The 17,920-nt window shown below is 40.1% G+C and overlaps 1 protein-coding gene across 8 annotated transcripts in view; it reads right to left on the minus strand.

The window, feature by feature from the left end:
* The window catches only part of ptprub (protein tyrosine phosphatase receptor type Ub), a 516,837-nt gene that overhangs the window by 181,143 nt on the left and 317,774 nt on the right, over positions 1-17,920 (minus strand). For all 8 annotated transcript variants that reach the window (XM_062991362.1, XM_062991366.1, XM_062991365.1 and 5 more), the window contains exon 8: positions 280-603. In XM_062991362.1, the coding sequence (XP_062847432.1) occupies positions 280-603 (324 nt within the window). The remainder of the gene's footprint in view (positions 1-279; positions 604-17,920) is intronic.

Consider the following 17,920-nt stretch of genomic DNA (forward strand, 5'->3'; position numbering starts at 1 on the left):
ATTCTTCTCTGAACTGTTTTGAGAATAATTAATATCTCACATCAATAAAAAATTTCTCTGTTTAATGCTGACTGGATCAAAGAGAACTGTTTTAACTGGTGCGATCTTTAAACACGTATCAGGAGATGAATGAAGAGCAGACAGACTGCCGACTAAACACAACCTCGCTTAAACCACAGGAAACTTTAATGAATATGTATGTTTTAGTTACTGTACACAAGGCATAATAAATCAAACACCTAGCCAATCAATCCTTCCAACGATAGCAGAATTACTCACTGTCCTCCTCCGTCTGGAAAGTGACCTCCTTCCCCTCCTTCTTGCCTTCGGTGTTGGCGAGAGCCAGGCGCACATGGATTGTGTGGTAGGGCGGCAGGTCTCGCAGGGTGAATCGGGACATGTTGCGCTCGACTGCCAGGCATTCTCTGATGGTGGTGTTGTGCCCGCCGGCTCCCGCGCCTCCTGCTATGGCGTAGCGGTAGCACAGCGAAACTGAGTATGTGTAGCAGCGCGTCAGGTTAAAGGCAAGAGGTTCCCACTGCAATGTCAACTGCCGGGCCTGGATCTCTGAAGCCCTTAATCCACGCAGGGCTCGCATGGGCTCTGTGGAAAGAGATGGAGACAGGAAAAGGGCATGTCAGTCTTTCTGTCAGCATCTGTCTACGCCTTCGAGCGGACAATGTCGGATCACATTACTGTACATTTGCAGGGAAAATATGTGCGGGGTAAAACTGTTACGTCTTAGTAGCAGCTGGTCTCCTGCTACCAACTATTCAAACTCTGCCGAAGTTCATTTTTTCCTAATTCTGTCACTGCTGCATACTGTGTACAACTGAGTCTCCTTTATCAAAGAACAACAACTAAATGGAAGGGGAGGGTTAACACATGCTTCCTGCAAGATGCATAAAACATTGGGGGAGATTCTCCTTTGCTATTAAGTGCAAATTAACAGGACATGACAGATGTGCAGATGTAGCCTAGTGGTTAAGGTACTGGACTAGTATAAAAAAAGTCACTGGTTTAAGCCAGAGATGGGGACTCGAGTCTGAGTCGCACGTAAGTCGCACACACAGCAACTTCAGACTTGACTCAAATTACTCGACTCATGACTCGCAAAAAAATGACTCATAAACAACAAGAGTCCCTATCGTGTCATTTTCTGCTCTCTAATAACGCTCCGGCCGTCTTAACCCGCAACGCACGCAATGGGTAAATGTTACAGTCAGCTTCCAGCGTAGTCATGAAGTGCCACTCCCTACTCCCTACACAGTTTGAACATTTTCATTACCTTTTGATTGGAATCTCACTTAAAATGTTGGAATACCCTACGTAGTGCACTTCACAGGAACAACTGAGGTGAATGGATCACTCCTACAGAATTGGCACTAATGGTTGAAAGACTTTCTGACCCAATCAGACCTTCTGATTTTAATTTTTAGTAAGAAATGCTGTTATCTGCATTTATTCAGTTTCCGTTACACAGATGATGTGTCAATGAAACGTCTGATTGGCTTTCTAACGAATTCGTGTTTTACTTCACAACCGGGAAAAGTTTGAAGGTTTTTAATTATAAGCACATTTACAAAATAACAGATTATATTCCTAATGGGACACATGCTTATAAATGTAATAACATCTGGAAAAACATAAGCTAAGGTAAGCAGTGGTTATGATTTTTTTGGATTTTGGCCGCTGTGCCGTGATTTATCGCACGCTTCTGTTTTGCAACGAAAACAAAACATATTAGTTTAAGCTTTTAACTGGTACCATCTTGTCACGGAAATTACATTCACTTGCACAATGACTAGGAAAGTAAAAGCACTAAGTAAAACGACAAAATACAGTCGCCAATTTGTTGTTGTTTTTTATCTGAACTTACATATTATTTGTTTATTTCTACGCTACATTTCCAATATATGTTTTGTGTATATTATATTGACTCGTGACTTGACTTGGACTCTAGCCTAAAGACTTGTGACTTAACTCAGACTCGTATTTTGTGAGTTGTGAACAGCTCTGGTTTAAGCCCCACCACTGCCAGGTTGTCACTGCTGAGCCCTTGAGCAAGACCCTTAACCCTCAATTGCTTAGACAGTATACTGTCACAGTACTGTAAGCCACTTTGGATAGTGAGGTGAAACACAATTTAGTGGTTGCCAGGTTTCATCTTCATGAGTCTTTCCAGTATGTCATGTAAAAGAGGACAGGAGAAGCTTGACTAATGCAGAAAGCAAAGCCTTGCTTACCTGATACCAAATGTTTTGGTGATTTGTGCAGTAAAATTGGCCCTTAATCAAAAACTGGGCTGATAATATGACAGGTAATTAGTAACTGCCCTAATGTCACTAAAAAAATCCTTGCCCATAAAGAAAAAAATATCTACTTATGACATGTAATTTGCTATGATACTCCCATCACTAGATATGTATTTACAATACAGCACTGATTGTGTATGGCTATGGCTACATTCATAGTATTATTATTTGGTTGTAAATTCACGAAAACCCAGAGCGTTTCAGACGTTCTTTTGTGCCAACTGCCATCAGACTGTATAACAATAGCAGAATACACAGGCTGTCCTCACACTGACGAGCTACCCCCCCCCCCCCCCCCCCCCCCTACAATAACTCAAGATCCCCCACCCTTTTTTTCCTGCACTGGACATACAGTGGAGCCAAAAAGTATTTAGTCAGCCACTGATTGTGCAGGTTCTCCTACTTAGAAAGATGAGAGAGGTCTGTAATTTTCATCATAGGTACACTTCAACTATGAGAGACAAAATGAGAAAATAAATCCAGGAAATCACATTGTAGGATTTTTAAAGAATTTATTTGTAAATTATGGTGGAAAATAAGTATTTGGTCAATAACAAAAGTTCAACTCAATACTTTGTAACATAACCTTTGTTGGCAATGACAGAGGTAAAACAATTCCTGTAAGTCTTCACCAGGTTTGCACACACTGTAGCTGGTATTTTGGCCCATTCCTCCATGCAGATCTCCTCTAGAGCAGTGATGTTTTGGGGCTGTCGCTGGGCAACACGGACTTTCAACTCCCTCCACAAATTTTCTATGGAGTTGAGGTCTGGAGACTGGCTAGGCCACTCCAGGACCTTGAAATGCTTTTTATGGAGCCACTCCTTCGTTGCCCGAGCGGTGTGTTTGGGATCATTGTCATGCTGGAAGACCCAGCCACGTTCCATCTTCAATGCTGTCACTGATGGAAGGAGGTTTTGGCTTAAAATCTCACGATTCATGGCCCCGTTCATTCTTCCCTTAACACGGATCAGTCGTCCTGTCCCCTTTGCAGAAAAACAGCCCCAAAGCATGATGTTTCCACCCCCATGCTTCACAGTAGGTATGGTGTTCTTGGGATGCAACTCAGCATTCTTCTTCCTCCAAACACGACGAGTTGAGTTTTTACCAAAAAGTTCCATTTTGGTTTCATCTGACCACATGATATTCTCCCAATCCTCTTCTGGATCATCCATATGCTCTCTGGCAAACTTCAGACGGGCCTGGACATGTACTGGCTTAAGCAGGGGGACACGCCTGGCACTGCAGGATTTGAGTCCCTCTCGGCGTAGTGTGTTACTGATGGTAGCCTTTGTTACTTTGGTCCCAGCTCTCTGCAGGTCATTCATCAGGTCCCTCCGTGTAGTTCTGGGATTTTTGCTCACCGTTCTCATGATCATTTTGACCCCACGGGATGAGATCTTGCGTGGGGCCCCAGATCGAGGGAGATTATTAATGGTCTTGTATGTCTTCCATTTTCTTACAATTGCTCCCACAGTTGATTTATTCACACCAACCTGCTTGCCTGTTGTAGATTCACTCTTCCCAGCCTGGTGCAGGTCTACAATTTTCTTCCAAGTGTCCTTCGACAGCTCTTTGGTCTTGGCCATGGTTGAGTTTGGCGTCTGACTGTTTGAGGCTGTGGACAGGTGTCTTTTATACAGATAACGAGGTAAAACAGGTGCCATTAATACAGGTAATGAGTGGAGGACAGAAGAGCTTCTTAAAGAAGAAGTTACAGGTCTGTGAGAGCCAGAAATCTTGCTTGTTTGTGGGTGACCAAATACTTATTTTCCACCATAATTTACAAATAAATTCTTTAAAAATCCTACAATGTGATTTCCTGGATTTATTTTCTCATTTTGTCTCTCATAGTTGAAGTGTACCTATGATGAAAATTACAGACCTCTCTCATCTTTCTAAGTAGGAGAACTTGCACAATTAGTGGCTGACTAAATACTTTTTGGCCCCACTGTATAGAATATGTAGATATAGAATATAGAATAGTTTTTTATTATATAGTTGTTATTACCATACTGATGTACAATAGTAATTGCATCTCATAGCTAATATTTTTTCTAATTTTCTAATTTTTATTTTATTCTACTCTATTTTATTTACTCTATTTGCTGTACTTACACTGTACTGGAGCTGCTGTAACACTCAAATTTCCCCCATGGGGATCAATAAAAAAATCCTATCTTATCTTCTTGGAGTTTTTGACTCATCCTTAGCCCAATGGATGAGAAGGACTGTTTTAGAGACCATCGTCCTCTCAGAGTTCCTCAGAAAGAAAGTGTGAGCCAAGGACACCCTGGACATCGATGAACACATTTGTCTCACCCCAATCAATACAATTTGTCAAACAATATTCCACACAATGCATCGAATTCCTTTAATGTTTTATTGTGATTATGATATTGAGTGGAAACTCAGGAGGTATGAGCTGTAATTAAAAGTGTAGGGTTACTTTTCAAGGTCTTCATTTTTCTGCAGAAGCTTCGTCTATAAGGGCATCTGACCCAGTACCATGTACTGGCCAACACTACCAAGTCTTTGGGCCTGCCCCCTAGCCTTTTTAGACATTGTCACTTGTATTTATGGACTGTTATGCAAAGCCCCAATAAAGCCTCTTAAACTTAAACAACTTTGACAACACAACAAGCTTTATACATTTTTTTTTTTGCATTTTTCCCAAGTTTTCCTCCCCATCGAGTCATATCCAATTACTCTATTGCATTGCGCTTCCTCTCTACTGATGTTGACCTCCACTCTGACTGAGGAGAGCCATCACTAACACACGCCCCCCTTCGACACGTGTGCAGTAACCGACTGCATCTTTTCACCTGCACAAGAGGAGTTCATATGTGGATCAGTCTTGTGTACAGAGAGCCACACCCTGATCCCATTATCCCCATGTTTCTGTGCAGACCTCATCAATCAGCCAGCAGAGGTCGTTATCACATTAGTTATGAGGAATCCTGTCCGGCACCCTCCCTGAACAGCAAACCAATCATTGTTCGTGTAGGCGCTCAGTCTGCCGGTAGCAGAATTGAGATTCGAACCGACGAGTTTGATATTTTTTACTGCTGCACCACCTGAGCACCGCTTAATGGTTAGGGGTTAGTTAATGGTGTTGGGGTTGTTCATGTTCGAAGGGGGAATAAAACCTGTTTAAACAAGTCCTGTGGTTAGCTATTGCTGACACCCAGAGGCCAGGGAGGAAGGACACAAAAGTTTATGGACACCATATATATATATATATATTTTACCTAACAGTACCATGGCAAGCCGTAGCCTAGTGGTTAAGGCACAGGACTAGTAATCCAATGGTTGCTGGTTCAAGCCCCACCGCTGCTAGGTTGCTGCTGTTGGGCCCTTGAGCAAGGCCCTTAACCCTCAGTTGCTCAGACTGTATACTGTAACTGTAATGCAAGTCGCTTTGGACAAAGGCGTCTGCTAAATGCCGAAAATGTAAATGTACCACTTATCCCAGATACAAACACAAATTCCACGAAAATTGTCCTCATCAATGATCAAGACTTTGTGAGCCTCCATTAAAACCAACATACATTATTTGGCCAAAGGTATGTGGGCACCAGAGGTGGAAAGTAACGAATTACATTTACTCGTGTTACAGTAATTGAGTAGTTTTTTTGTGTACTTGTACTATTTAAAGTAGATTTTACAACCAGTAATTTTACTTTTACTTAAGTATGTTTTGTATTAAGAATTGTAATTCGCTACATTTTAAATAACATCCGTTACTGAGTAAAAAAAAAAAAAAAGAAAACCCTCCCCGCTGTTAAAAAAGTAACTAACGTTTACTCTGAGTACGTTTTAAATGAGTTACTTTTTACTTTTTACTTGAGTACATTTTTAGACTAGTAATTTTACTCGTACTTAAGTACAAATTCATTAAAGTAATAATACTTTTACTTGAGTAAAATATTTTAGTTTTTTAGTACCTCTGGTGGGCACCACTTCACTTTAAGTATAGCTAAGTAAGTAAGCTAAGTATTGCAATTTTAACATCAATGCCTTCTCATCTAACAGCGCCTGGTCAGTGCCTTACCTCACATATGACGGAATGGACACACATTTCACACTTTAAAATCTATGAATATTTATCAACTTTATGTGAACGTGTTTAAAAATTTGGGGCTTTAATTTAAGCAATGTGCTAGCAGTTCAGCATAAGAAACTGTACACTTTGGCATAACACAGGTTGGAGAATTTAAAATAGTATAATTCCTACAAAGCCTAAAAAAGATACCAATCCCTGACAGTATCCAGCTGGGTGTATCATTACATCTCTAATGAACAATCTTAAAATTTGTTAGACTTTCTTACATGGTGTCAGGATTGTTGATACATCAGACAGCTGGCATTGCTATCACACTAGTACTATTAGACTGGAGAAATAAAGATTGCTTATTACTTTTTGAAATCATAAAGATGCCTAAAAATCTGCCTGATTATCTTAAGATCACCATCACCTCACTCACTTTGAAAGTAAAATGCAGCTCAGGTCTTTCATCATCTTTTTATCATGTATTTTTAACAGCTGAGTTTTTCTTCTAAGTGCCCGGAGCTGCAGGAATAAATAAAAAAAGATACAAACAAAGAAGAATGCATTGTCTATATACAGAAAACAGAAAATAACACCAGCTGTTTGGCTTCTGTCCTATTTAAAACAGTTGAGCATGGACACAGCACTCATCGAGGGCCTCAAAGTGCACCATTGTGCCACCCCACTTCCATTAACTCAGTTTAGAGGATTCTTTCTAACACAACATCCTCTGCTGTGGCCACACACTTTCTGATATCTCTGAAATAGGACAGAACACAGTCAGAAGATCCAAAATCCTGGAGCAACATGATCACCTTGGGAAATGTACAGGTTTCTGCCTTATTACCCTGGGTATTGTGAATACATGCTATACATGATGACGTCTGTTCAGCTCAGAAGGATTGCTGGTTAATGTGTGTTTGTACTTTAACACTGAATTTAAAGACAGACTTGAAAACCTGGTTTGGCTCTTTAGGTCATTACCCATTTGTTCAAATGTGCAAATATATTTATAGACAAATACTGACAATTAAATGGGCCATACCAAAAAGCTCAGGGAATTTCAATGTCATGCCGTCATAGTAAGTTGTCTTTTGAGTCAGTAAATCATGTTTCTGCTCTGGCAGAATTAACTGTGACGAACGTAACATCTAAAGGCAACAACAGCTTAACTGACTCAGCAGCCTGTAACATCCAGGTCACAAATCTCAGGAATCTCAAGACTGCTTTGTACCAGGTCATGGATCTCAGGAATCTCAAGACTGCTTTATACCAGGTCATGGATCTTACGGATCTCAAGACTACTTTATACCAGGTCATGGATCTCAGGGATCTCAAGACTACTTTATACCAGGTCATGGATCTCAGGAATCTCAAGACTGCTTTATACCAGGTCATGGATCTCAGAAATCTCAAGACTGCTTTATACCAGGTCATGGATCTCAGGAATCTCAAGACTGCTTTATACCAGGTCATGGAACTCAGGAATCTCAAGACTGCTTTATACCAGGTCATGGATCTCAGGAATCTCAAGACTGCTTCATACCAGGTCATGGATCTCAGGAATCTCAAGACTACTTTATACCAGGTCATGGATCGCAGGAATCTCAAGACTGCTTTATACCAGGTCATGGATCTCAGGGATCTCAAGACTACTTAATACCAGGTCATGGATGTTAGGGATCTCAATAATACTTAATACCAGGTCATAGATCTCAATGATCTCAAGACTACTTTATACCAGGTCATGAATGTTAGGGATCTCAAGAATACTTTATACCAGGTCATGGATCTCAGGGATCTCAGGACTACTTTATACCAGGTCATGGATGTTAGGGATCTCAAGAATACTTTATACCAGATCATGTATCTTCAGGAATCTCAAGACTACTTTATACCAGGTCATGGATCTCATGGATCTCAAGACTACTTTATACCAGGTCATGAATGTTAGGGATCTCAAGAATACTTTATACCAGGTCATGGATCTCAGGGATCTCAGGACTACTTTATACCAGGTCATGGATGTTAGGGATCTCAAGAATACTTTATACCAGATCATGTATCTTCAGGAATCTCAAGACTACTTTATACCAGGTCATGGATCTCAGGGATCTCAGGACTACTTTATACCAGGTCATGGATGTTAGGGATCTCAAGAATACTTTATACCAGATCATGTATCTTCAGGAATCTCAAGACTACTTTATACCAGGTCATGGATCTCAGGAATCTCAAGACTGCTTTATACCAGGTCATGGATCTCAGGAATCTCAAGACTGCTTTATACCAGGTCATGGATCTTGGGGATCTCAAGACTACTTTATACCAGGTCATGGATCTCAGGGATCTCAAGACTGCTTTACACCAGGTCATGGATCTCAGGGATCTCAAGACTACTTTATACCAGGTCATGGATCTCAGGAATCTCAAGACTGCTTTATACCAGGTCATGGATCTCAAGACTGCTTAAAACCAGGTCATGAATCTTTGGGATCTCTTAGGGATCTCAAGACTGCTTTAAACCATTTATTTGTGTGCTCACTATTATTATTATTACTGTTAATAGTCTTTACATGATGTTAATTAGCATTGTGTAGCTCAATTTCTATCATGTTTAATTTATTTAACATTTATTAGGATACTGCTTTTTTTCTCTTTTTTTCTTCACAGTTTTGTACATTTAAACAGCTCATTCTGCCTTTAGAGTAAGGCTATTCTGCAGAGCAGCATCACTTTGCATTTGATCTCAGGGTTTTAGTGACCCCACAGCTACAGCAGGAGGTCCTGCTGTAAAATGAATGTCTCCTTTCTCCCTGCTGTCCCCGTTGAGAGCTGTCCACTAAAAAGAGGTGGGTGGTGAGCCAGACATGAGACATTCATGTCATTACTTTCTACAATTTTCCTCATTGTATGAGGAGGATTCGCTCCAGGGTCTCAAAGAAACAATGGCAGGGCTGGCGGTAAAAATTGTTAACAAGCCACTTGGAGAAGACAGACCATCTAAGCTGAGCGTACATATTCCAGAAACACGATGAAAAAAACTAATAAGCTGTCTTTGGATGCTGGCGGGGAACATTTCACCCAATTCCAGTGAGATATCTGCCAGCGCTGAGGCTAAGGCGCAGGAGCTAACTGTGTTTATGTGTAGATATCGTGCATTAGGGGCCATTTTGAGCAGCTTGAGAGGAGCTGAGAAAAGTGATTACGGCTTTCTTTGTGACAAGCTGGGGCTCATTTGGTTTATAAAGATAGACGAGGCAGGCGAGTTTATAGACAAATTATTTAATAGCCTGAGCGTCAACTTCCTTTGTTATGGTTGCAGGAAATCAGTGTGCGCGAAGACATTAATTAAGCATGTTATGAACAGCAGTGACATGTCTAGTACAGACAGCTAATACAATAACAAAAAACGATGTTATAGAGAACGACTCTGCTATATGGAGTTTAGTCATTGTTTTGTGTGCTTCATGGAATTGTAAATGTTCTATTAATCTTTTGATTTACAACCCCAAATCAGAAAAAGTTCGGACAGCATGGAAAATGCACGCCCTTATGTTTACTTTGATTTTTATTCCATTGCAGATAGGATGAACCTGAGATATTTCATGTTTTATCTGCTCAACTTCATTTAATTTATTAATAAACATCCATTTCTGCATTTCAGGCCTGCAATACATTCCAAAGTGGTAAATGCTTTACTGTCCCAACATTTTTTAGAATGTCGCCATTCCTTTTCACCACACTTAAAAGACGTTTTGGCACCGAGAATACCAAGCAATTTAGTGTTTCAGATTTCATTTTGTTCCATTCTTCCTGCAAACACGTCTTAAGATGTGCAACAGTACGGGGTCGTCATCGTCACATTTTTTGTTTTAAAATTCTCTATTGAGGACAGGTCAGGACTGCAGACAAACCAGTCCAGTACCCGTACCCTCTTCTTCCGCAGCCATGCTTTTGTAATGTGTGCAGCATGTGTGAAAAATGCATGAACGTCCCTGGAAAAGATGACGTCTTGAAGGCAGCACATGTTGCTCAAAGATCTCAATGTACTTTTCTGCATTATTGCTGCCATCGCATTAGTGTTAATGACCTTTGCCAAGGGCACTGACACAGCCCCATACCATGACACACCCTGGCTTTTGGACTTGTTGCTGATAACAGTCTGGATGGTCCTTTTTGTCTTGGGTCAGGAGCACACGACATCCATTTTTTCCAAAAAAGACCTGGAATGCTGATTCATCTGAGCACAATACACATTTCCACTGTGTGATGGTCCATCCTAGATGCCTCTGAGCCCAGAGAAGTCGACGCCGCTTCTGGACATGGTTAACATAAGGCTTCTTTTTTGCACAGTAAAGTTTTAAGTGGCATTTGTGCATGTAACTCTGTATTGTAGTGCTTAACAAAGGTTTGCCAAAGTAATCCCTCACCCATGTGGTTATATCAGCTATTGTTGAGTGGCGGTTCTTGATGTAGTGCCGTCTTAGGGATTTGTTGACAACTGGAAATCCTCTGATCATCTTTGCTCATCAAAGACTCAGCCTTTCCTGGATGCTGCTTTTGTACCAAACCATGATTACAATCACCTGTTTGAAATCACATTATTATTTAGTTTTCACCTCATTACTAGCCTTATATTGCCCCCATCACAACTTTTTTCGGCGTGTGTTGCAGGTCTGAAATGCAGGAATGGATGTTTATCAACAAATAAAATAAAGTTGATTAGACAAAACATGAAATATCTTTTGTTCAAACTGTCTGCAATGAAGGAACACTGTGTTTTTATTTTATTTGCATTTTCCATACTGTCCCAACTTTTTTCTCAAGATTGCTTTATCATGGATCTCAAGACTGCTTTATACCGGATCATGGAACTCAGGGATCACAAGACTGCTTTATATCAGGTCAAGGATCACAAGACTGCTTTATACCAGGTCATGAATCTCAAGACTGTTTTATACCAGATCATGGATCTCAGATATCTCAAAACTGCTTTATACCAGGTCATGGATCTCAGGAATCTCAAGACTACTTTATATCAGGTCATGGATCTTAACGATTTCAAGACTGCTTTATACCAGGTCATGGATCTCAGAGATATCAAGACTGCTTTGTACCAGGTCATGGATCTCAGAGATCTCAAGACTGCTTTATACCAGGTCATGAATCTCAGAGATCTCAAAACTGCTTTATACCAGGTCATGAATATCAAAACTGCTTTAAGCCAGGTCATGAATCTCAAGACTACTTTATACCAGGTCATGGATCTCAGAGATCTCAAGACTGCTTTGTACCAGGTCATGGACCTCAGAGATCTCAAGACTGCTTTGTACCAGGTCATGAATCTCAGAGAGCTCAAAACTGCTTTATACCAGGTCATGGATCTCAAAACTGCTTTAAACCAGGTCATGAATCTCAGGACTGCTTTATACCAGGTCATGGATCTCAGGGATCTAAAGACTTCTTTATACCAAGCTATGGATCCTTAAGACTGCTTTATACCAGGTGATAGATCTCAGGACTCTCAAGACTGCTTTATACCAGGTCATGTATTTCAGGGGTCTCAAGACTGCTTTATACCAGGTCATGGATTTCAGGGGTCTCAAGACTAATTTATACCAGGTCATGAATATCAAGACTGCTTTACAGCTAGATGACAACAGGTCTCAAGTGACTCTTGTGATCTTAATGGCTCGTATGTTGGCAGGGTGGGCCAACGACTCTCAGGACCACCTTCAAAGTGACAACCCCACTACAGGTTAAATACCTGGGACTCTCCATCAGTTTTTAGAACTGAAGAAGCCTTCGGATGAAAGGTGAAACATCAAGACAGTCAGTTGAAATGTGAGGAGCAGAAAGGATTTTAGCGAACACACTCTTGACGTAGTTTCCACAATTCGAAAATTCCTCCACAGGGAGGTAAAAGACTTATTGTTAGGTATAATGAACATTTGATTGTAGTTGTTACTGCCAAGGGTGGCACAACCAGTTATTAACTTTAGATGGGCAATTACCTTTTCACATGAGTGAAATAAATGTTGAATAAATCCTGGCCTGTGGTAGCCTAGTGGGTAGCGCTTTGGGCTATCAACCGGAAGATTGGCGGTTCAAATCCAGGCTCTGCTATGTAGCCACTGTTGGGTCCTTGAGCAAGGCCCTAAACCCTGTCTGCTCCAGGGGCGCCGTAAGTTGGCTGACCCTGCGCTCTGACCCCAGCTTCCAAAACCAGCTGGGATATGCGAAGAAATAATTTCATTGTACTGTACACCTGTATATGTATATATGACAAATAAAGGATATCTTTCTTTCTTTTTTTCTTATATCCATTCCATTCCCTGGTCATTTAAAATCTGAATTTTGTGTTTACTCTCGATGACTTAATCTTATATTTAAATTAGTTGGAATATTTTAATTATTTGGAGGTCAAATTAGTAAAAATAAAGGAAATCAGGTAAGGGAGCGATACTGCATTTGGTACATTGTTATTAACAATTGCTGTTAGGGTTCAAGACCTCTTAAGCCCTCTTTACTTTTGAAGCTAATCTTGCTTTTAAGCTGCAAGAATCAAAACTCCTTCTGAAAGAACCCGTCATTAATCAGTAACCTGTGTGTGTGTGTGTGTGTGTGTGTGTGTGTGTGTGTGTGCGCGTGTGTTTGTGCATTTACGACATGCCCAACAAATCAAAGCCTCATGCACTTAGTCATTGCACAATGTTCCCAATCAGACTCTTCAGTCCTGCAGTCAATTATATTCTCCACTCGCTTTCAGCGGCCTCCATAATAGAAGCGGCACTGAGTGCACAGTGTATAGGAAGCTTAATTTCACTAGCAATGATGTGCTTGTATTGAATCTGAATGTCTTCAACAGTTGAGCAAATATGACAGCAGCTGTAACAGCACTAATATTCATGTGCACCCAAGCACCACTCGGGATGGCACGCAAATATGGCATTTCAAAAAGATTCAATTATACCGTAATGTGAAAATGAAAATAGAAAAAAGGTAGTGTAAATGCTTTTCTTATTCTGCCCCTCTGCCCTTCTGTCCCAGTTATTTATTATTTTACTTTTTTTTATGTAAAACTCAAAAAGAAAAAGTGGCACCATCAAATTTGGAGGAATGGAGCCCAGCACCAGGTTGTGATTTATTTATTATTGTATCACTATCACTATTCAAATGCATTAGGTTGAGATTAAAGCTATAGAATGAACCAGAAAATCGTTTCAATAATCTGTATACCTTTTGGTCACATGATGCTGCCTGTTTAGCATAAGAGGCTGCTATTTTTGTATTTTTGAAATGCAGGGCCCTTTGATGGCATGGTTACATTGAATTTGCAGCATATAGCAGATGCTTTCATTCAAACGAAGCTAAGAATTATGACTGAATATGATTCAAGCAATTGAGGATCAGGTTCTTTGGTCAGGAGCCCAACAGGGGCAATTTGGTGGTGGTGAGGCTTGAACTGGCAAAGTTCGAATTACTAATCCAGTACCTTAAGCACTGATTCATTAGATATACATTACACATGCCTTGTTACACCGAATTCTCAAGGTATTCTTCCTCCGAGAGTAAGAACAATGGTGGGTTGACTTAAGCCTAGTGCACACTCCATTATTTATATACACCTATCAGCCATAACATTAAAACTACTCCTTGTTTTTACACACAGTCTATTTTATCAGCTCCACTTACCATATAGAAGCACTTTGTAGTTCTACAATAACTGACTGTAGTCCATCTGTTTCTCTGCATGCTTTGTTAGCCCTCTTTCATGCTGTTCTTCAATGGTCAGGACTCTCCCAGGACCACCACAGAGTAGGTATTACGTGGGTGGTGGGTCACTGCAGTGACACTGACATGGAGTGGTGTGTTAGTGTGTGTTAAACACCTCGCTGTCACTGCTGGACTGAAAATAGTCCACCGACCAAAAATATATCCAGCACCCCATGAGCAGCGTCCTGTGACCACTGATGAAGGTCTAGATTCTAGAAGATGACCAACTCAAACAGCAGCAATAGATGAGCGATCATCTCTGACTTTACATCTACAAGGTGAAGCAACTAGGTAGGAGTGTCTAATAGAGTGGACAGTGAGTGGACACGGTATTTAAAAACTTCCATCTATCCACTCATTTATTTATCATCTATCCATCCACTTATTTATCCATCCATGCATCCATCCACTCATCTATCCATCCATCCATCCACTCATTTATCCATCATCTATCCATCCACTTATTTATCCATCCATCCACTCATCTATCCATCTATCCATCCACTCATCTATCCATCCATCCATCCACTCATTTATCCATCATTTATCCATCCACTTATTTATCCATCCATCCACTCATTTATTCATCCTTCTATAGACTCATCTATCCATCCATCTACCCATCCATCCATCCATCCACTCATTTATCCATCCATCCATCCATCCACTCATTTATCCATCCATCCATCCACTCATTTATCCATCATCTATCCATCCACTTATTTATCCATCTATCGATCCATCCACTCATTTATTCATCCATCTATAGACTCATCTATCTATCCATCTATCCATCCATCCATCCATCCACTCATTTATCCATCCATCTACCCATCCATCCATCCACTCATTTATCCATCATCTATCCATCCACTTATTTATCCATCTATCCATCCATCCACTCATTTATTTATCCATCTATAGACTCATCTATCCATCCATCTACCCATCCATCCATCCACTCATTTATCCATCATCTATCCATCCACTTATTTATCCATCTATCCATCCATCCACTCATTTATCCATCTATCCATCCATCCACTCATTTATTTATCCATCTATAGACTCATCTATCCATCCATCTACCCATCCACTCATTTATCCATCATCTATCCATCCACTTATTTATCCATCTATCCATCCATCCACTCATTTATCCATCTATCCATCCATCCACTCATTTATTCATCCATCTATAGACTCATCTATCTATCCATCTATCCATCCATCCATCCACTCATTTATTCATCCATCTATAGATTCATCTATCTATCCATCCATCCATCCACTCATTTATTCATCCATCTATAGACTCATCTATCTATCCATCTATCTATCCATCCATCCACTCATTTATTCATCCATCTATAGACTCATATATCTATCCATCTATCTATCCATCCATCCATCCATCCATCCACTCATTTATCCATCCATCTACTCATTTATTTATCCATTTATCTACCCATCCATCCATCCACTCATTTATCCATCATCTATCCATCCACTTATTTATCCATCTATCCATCCATCCACTCATTTATTCATCCATCTATAGACTCATCTATCTATCCATCTATCCATCCATCCATCCACTCATTTATTCATCCATCTATAGATTCATCTATCTATCCATCCATCCATCCATCCACTCATTTATCCATCCATCCATCCACTCATTTATTCATCCATCTATAGACTCATCTATCCATCCATCTATCCATCCATCCATCCACTCATTTATCCATCCATCCATCCATCCATCCATCCACTCATTTATCCATCCATCCACTCATTTATTCATCCATCTATAGACTCATCTATCCATCCATCTATCCATCCATCCATCCACTCATTTATCCATCCATCTACTCATTTATTCATCCATCTATAGACTCATCTATCCATCCATCTACCCATCCATCCATCTATCCACTCATTTATCCATCCATCCATCCACTCATTTATCCATCATCTATCCATCCACTTATTTATCCATCTATCCATCCATCCACTCATTTATTCATCCATCTATAGACTCATCTATCCATCCACTCATTTATCCATCCATCTATCCACTCATTTATTTATCATCTATCCATCCACTCATTTATCCATCCATCCATCCACTCATTTATCCATCATCCATCCATCCACTCATTTATCCATCCATCCATCCATCCACTCATCTATCCATCCATCCATCCACTCATTTATCCATCCATCCATCCATCCACTCATTTATCCATCATCTATCCATCCACTTATTTATCCATCATCTATCTATCCACTTATTTATCCATCCATCCATTCATCTATCCATCCATCCATCCACTCATTTATCCATCCATCCATCCACTCATTTATCCATCCATCCATCCACTCATCTATCCATCCATCCATCCACTCATTTATCCATCATCTATCCATCCACTTATTTATCCATCCATCCACTCATTTATTCATCCATCTATAGACTCATCTATCCTTCTATCTATCCAATCATTTATCCATCATCTATCCATTCACTTATTTATCCATCCATACATCCATCCATCCACTTGTTTATCCATCCATCCATCCACTCATTTATTCATCCATCTATAGACTCATCTATCCATCCATCTATCCATCCATCCACTCATTTATCCATCATCTATCCCTCCATCCACTTATTTATCCATCCATCCATCCATCCATCCATCCATCCATCCATCCACTCATTTATCCATCCATCTATAGACTCATCTATCCATCCATCCATCCATCCATCCATCCACTCATTTATCCATCATCTATCCAGCCATCCACTCATTTATCCATCATCTATCCATCCACTTATTTATCCATCTATCCATCCATCCACTCATTTATCCATCATCTATCCATCCACTCATTTATCCATCCATCCACTCATTTATTCATCTATCTATAGACTCATTTATCCATCCATCCGCTTATTTATCCATCCATCTATAGACTCATCTATCCATTCATCCATCCACTCATTTATCCATCCACTCATGTATTCATTGATCCATCATCCATCCATCCATCCACTAATTTATTCATCTATCCATCCATCCACTCATTTATCCATCCATCTATAGGACTCATTTATCCATCCATTCATTCATCCATCATCTATCCATCCACTCATTTATCCATCCATCCATCCATCCACTCATTTATTCATCTATCTATAGACTTATTTATCAATCCATACACTTATTTATCCATCCATCTATAGACTCATCTATCCATTCATCCATCCACTCATTTATCCATCCACTCATTTATTCATTGATCCATCATCTATCCATCCACTTATTTATCCATCCATCCATCCATCCACTCATTTATTCATCTATCCATCCATCCACTCATTTATTCATCCATGCATCCATCCACTCATTTATCTATCCATCTATAGACTCATTTATCCATCCATCTATAGACTCATTTATCCATCCATCCATTCATTTATCCATCCATCTATACACTCATTTATTTATCCATCTATCCATCCACTTATTCATCCATTTATCCATCCATCCAAATACTCATTTATCCATCCACTCATTTATCCATCCATCCATCCATCCATCCATCCATCCACTCATGTATTCATTCATCCATCCAAATACTCATTTATCCATCCACTCATTTATCCATCCATCCATCCATCCACTCATGTATTCATCCATCCATCCAAATACTCATTTATCCATCCACTCATTTATCCATCCATCCATTCGTCCATCCATCCAAA

This window comes from Trichomycterus rosablanca, chromosome 3 (genome assembly GCF_030014385.1).
Source record: "Trichomycterus rosablanca isolate fTriRos1 chromosome 3, fTriRos1.hap1, whole genome shotgun sequence".
In the NCBI taxonomy this organism is placed as follows: Eukaryota; Metazoa; Chordata; class Actinopteri; order Siluriformes; family Trichomycteridae; genus Trichomycterus; species Trichomycterus rosablanca.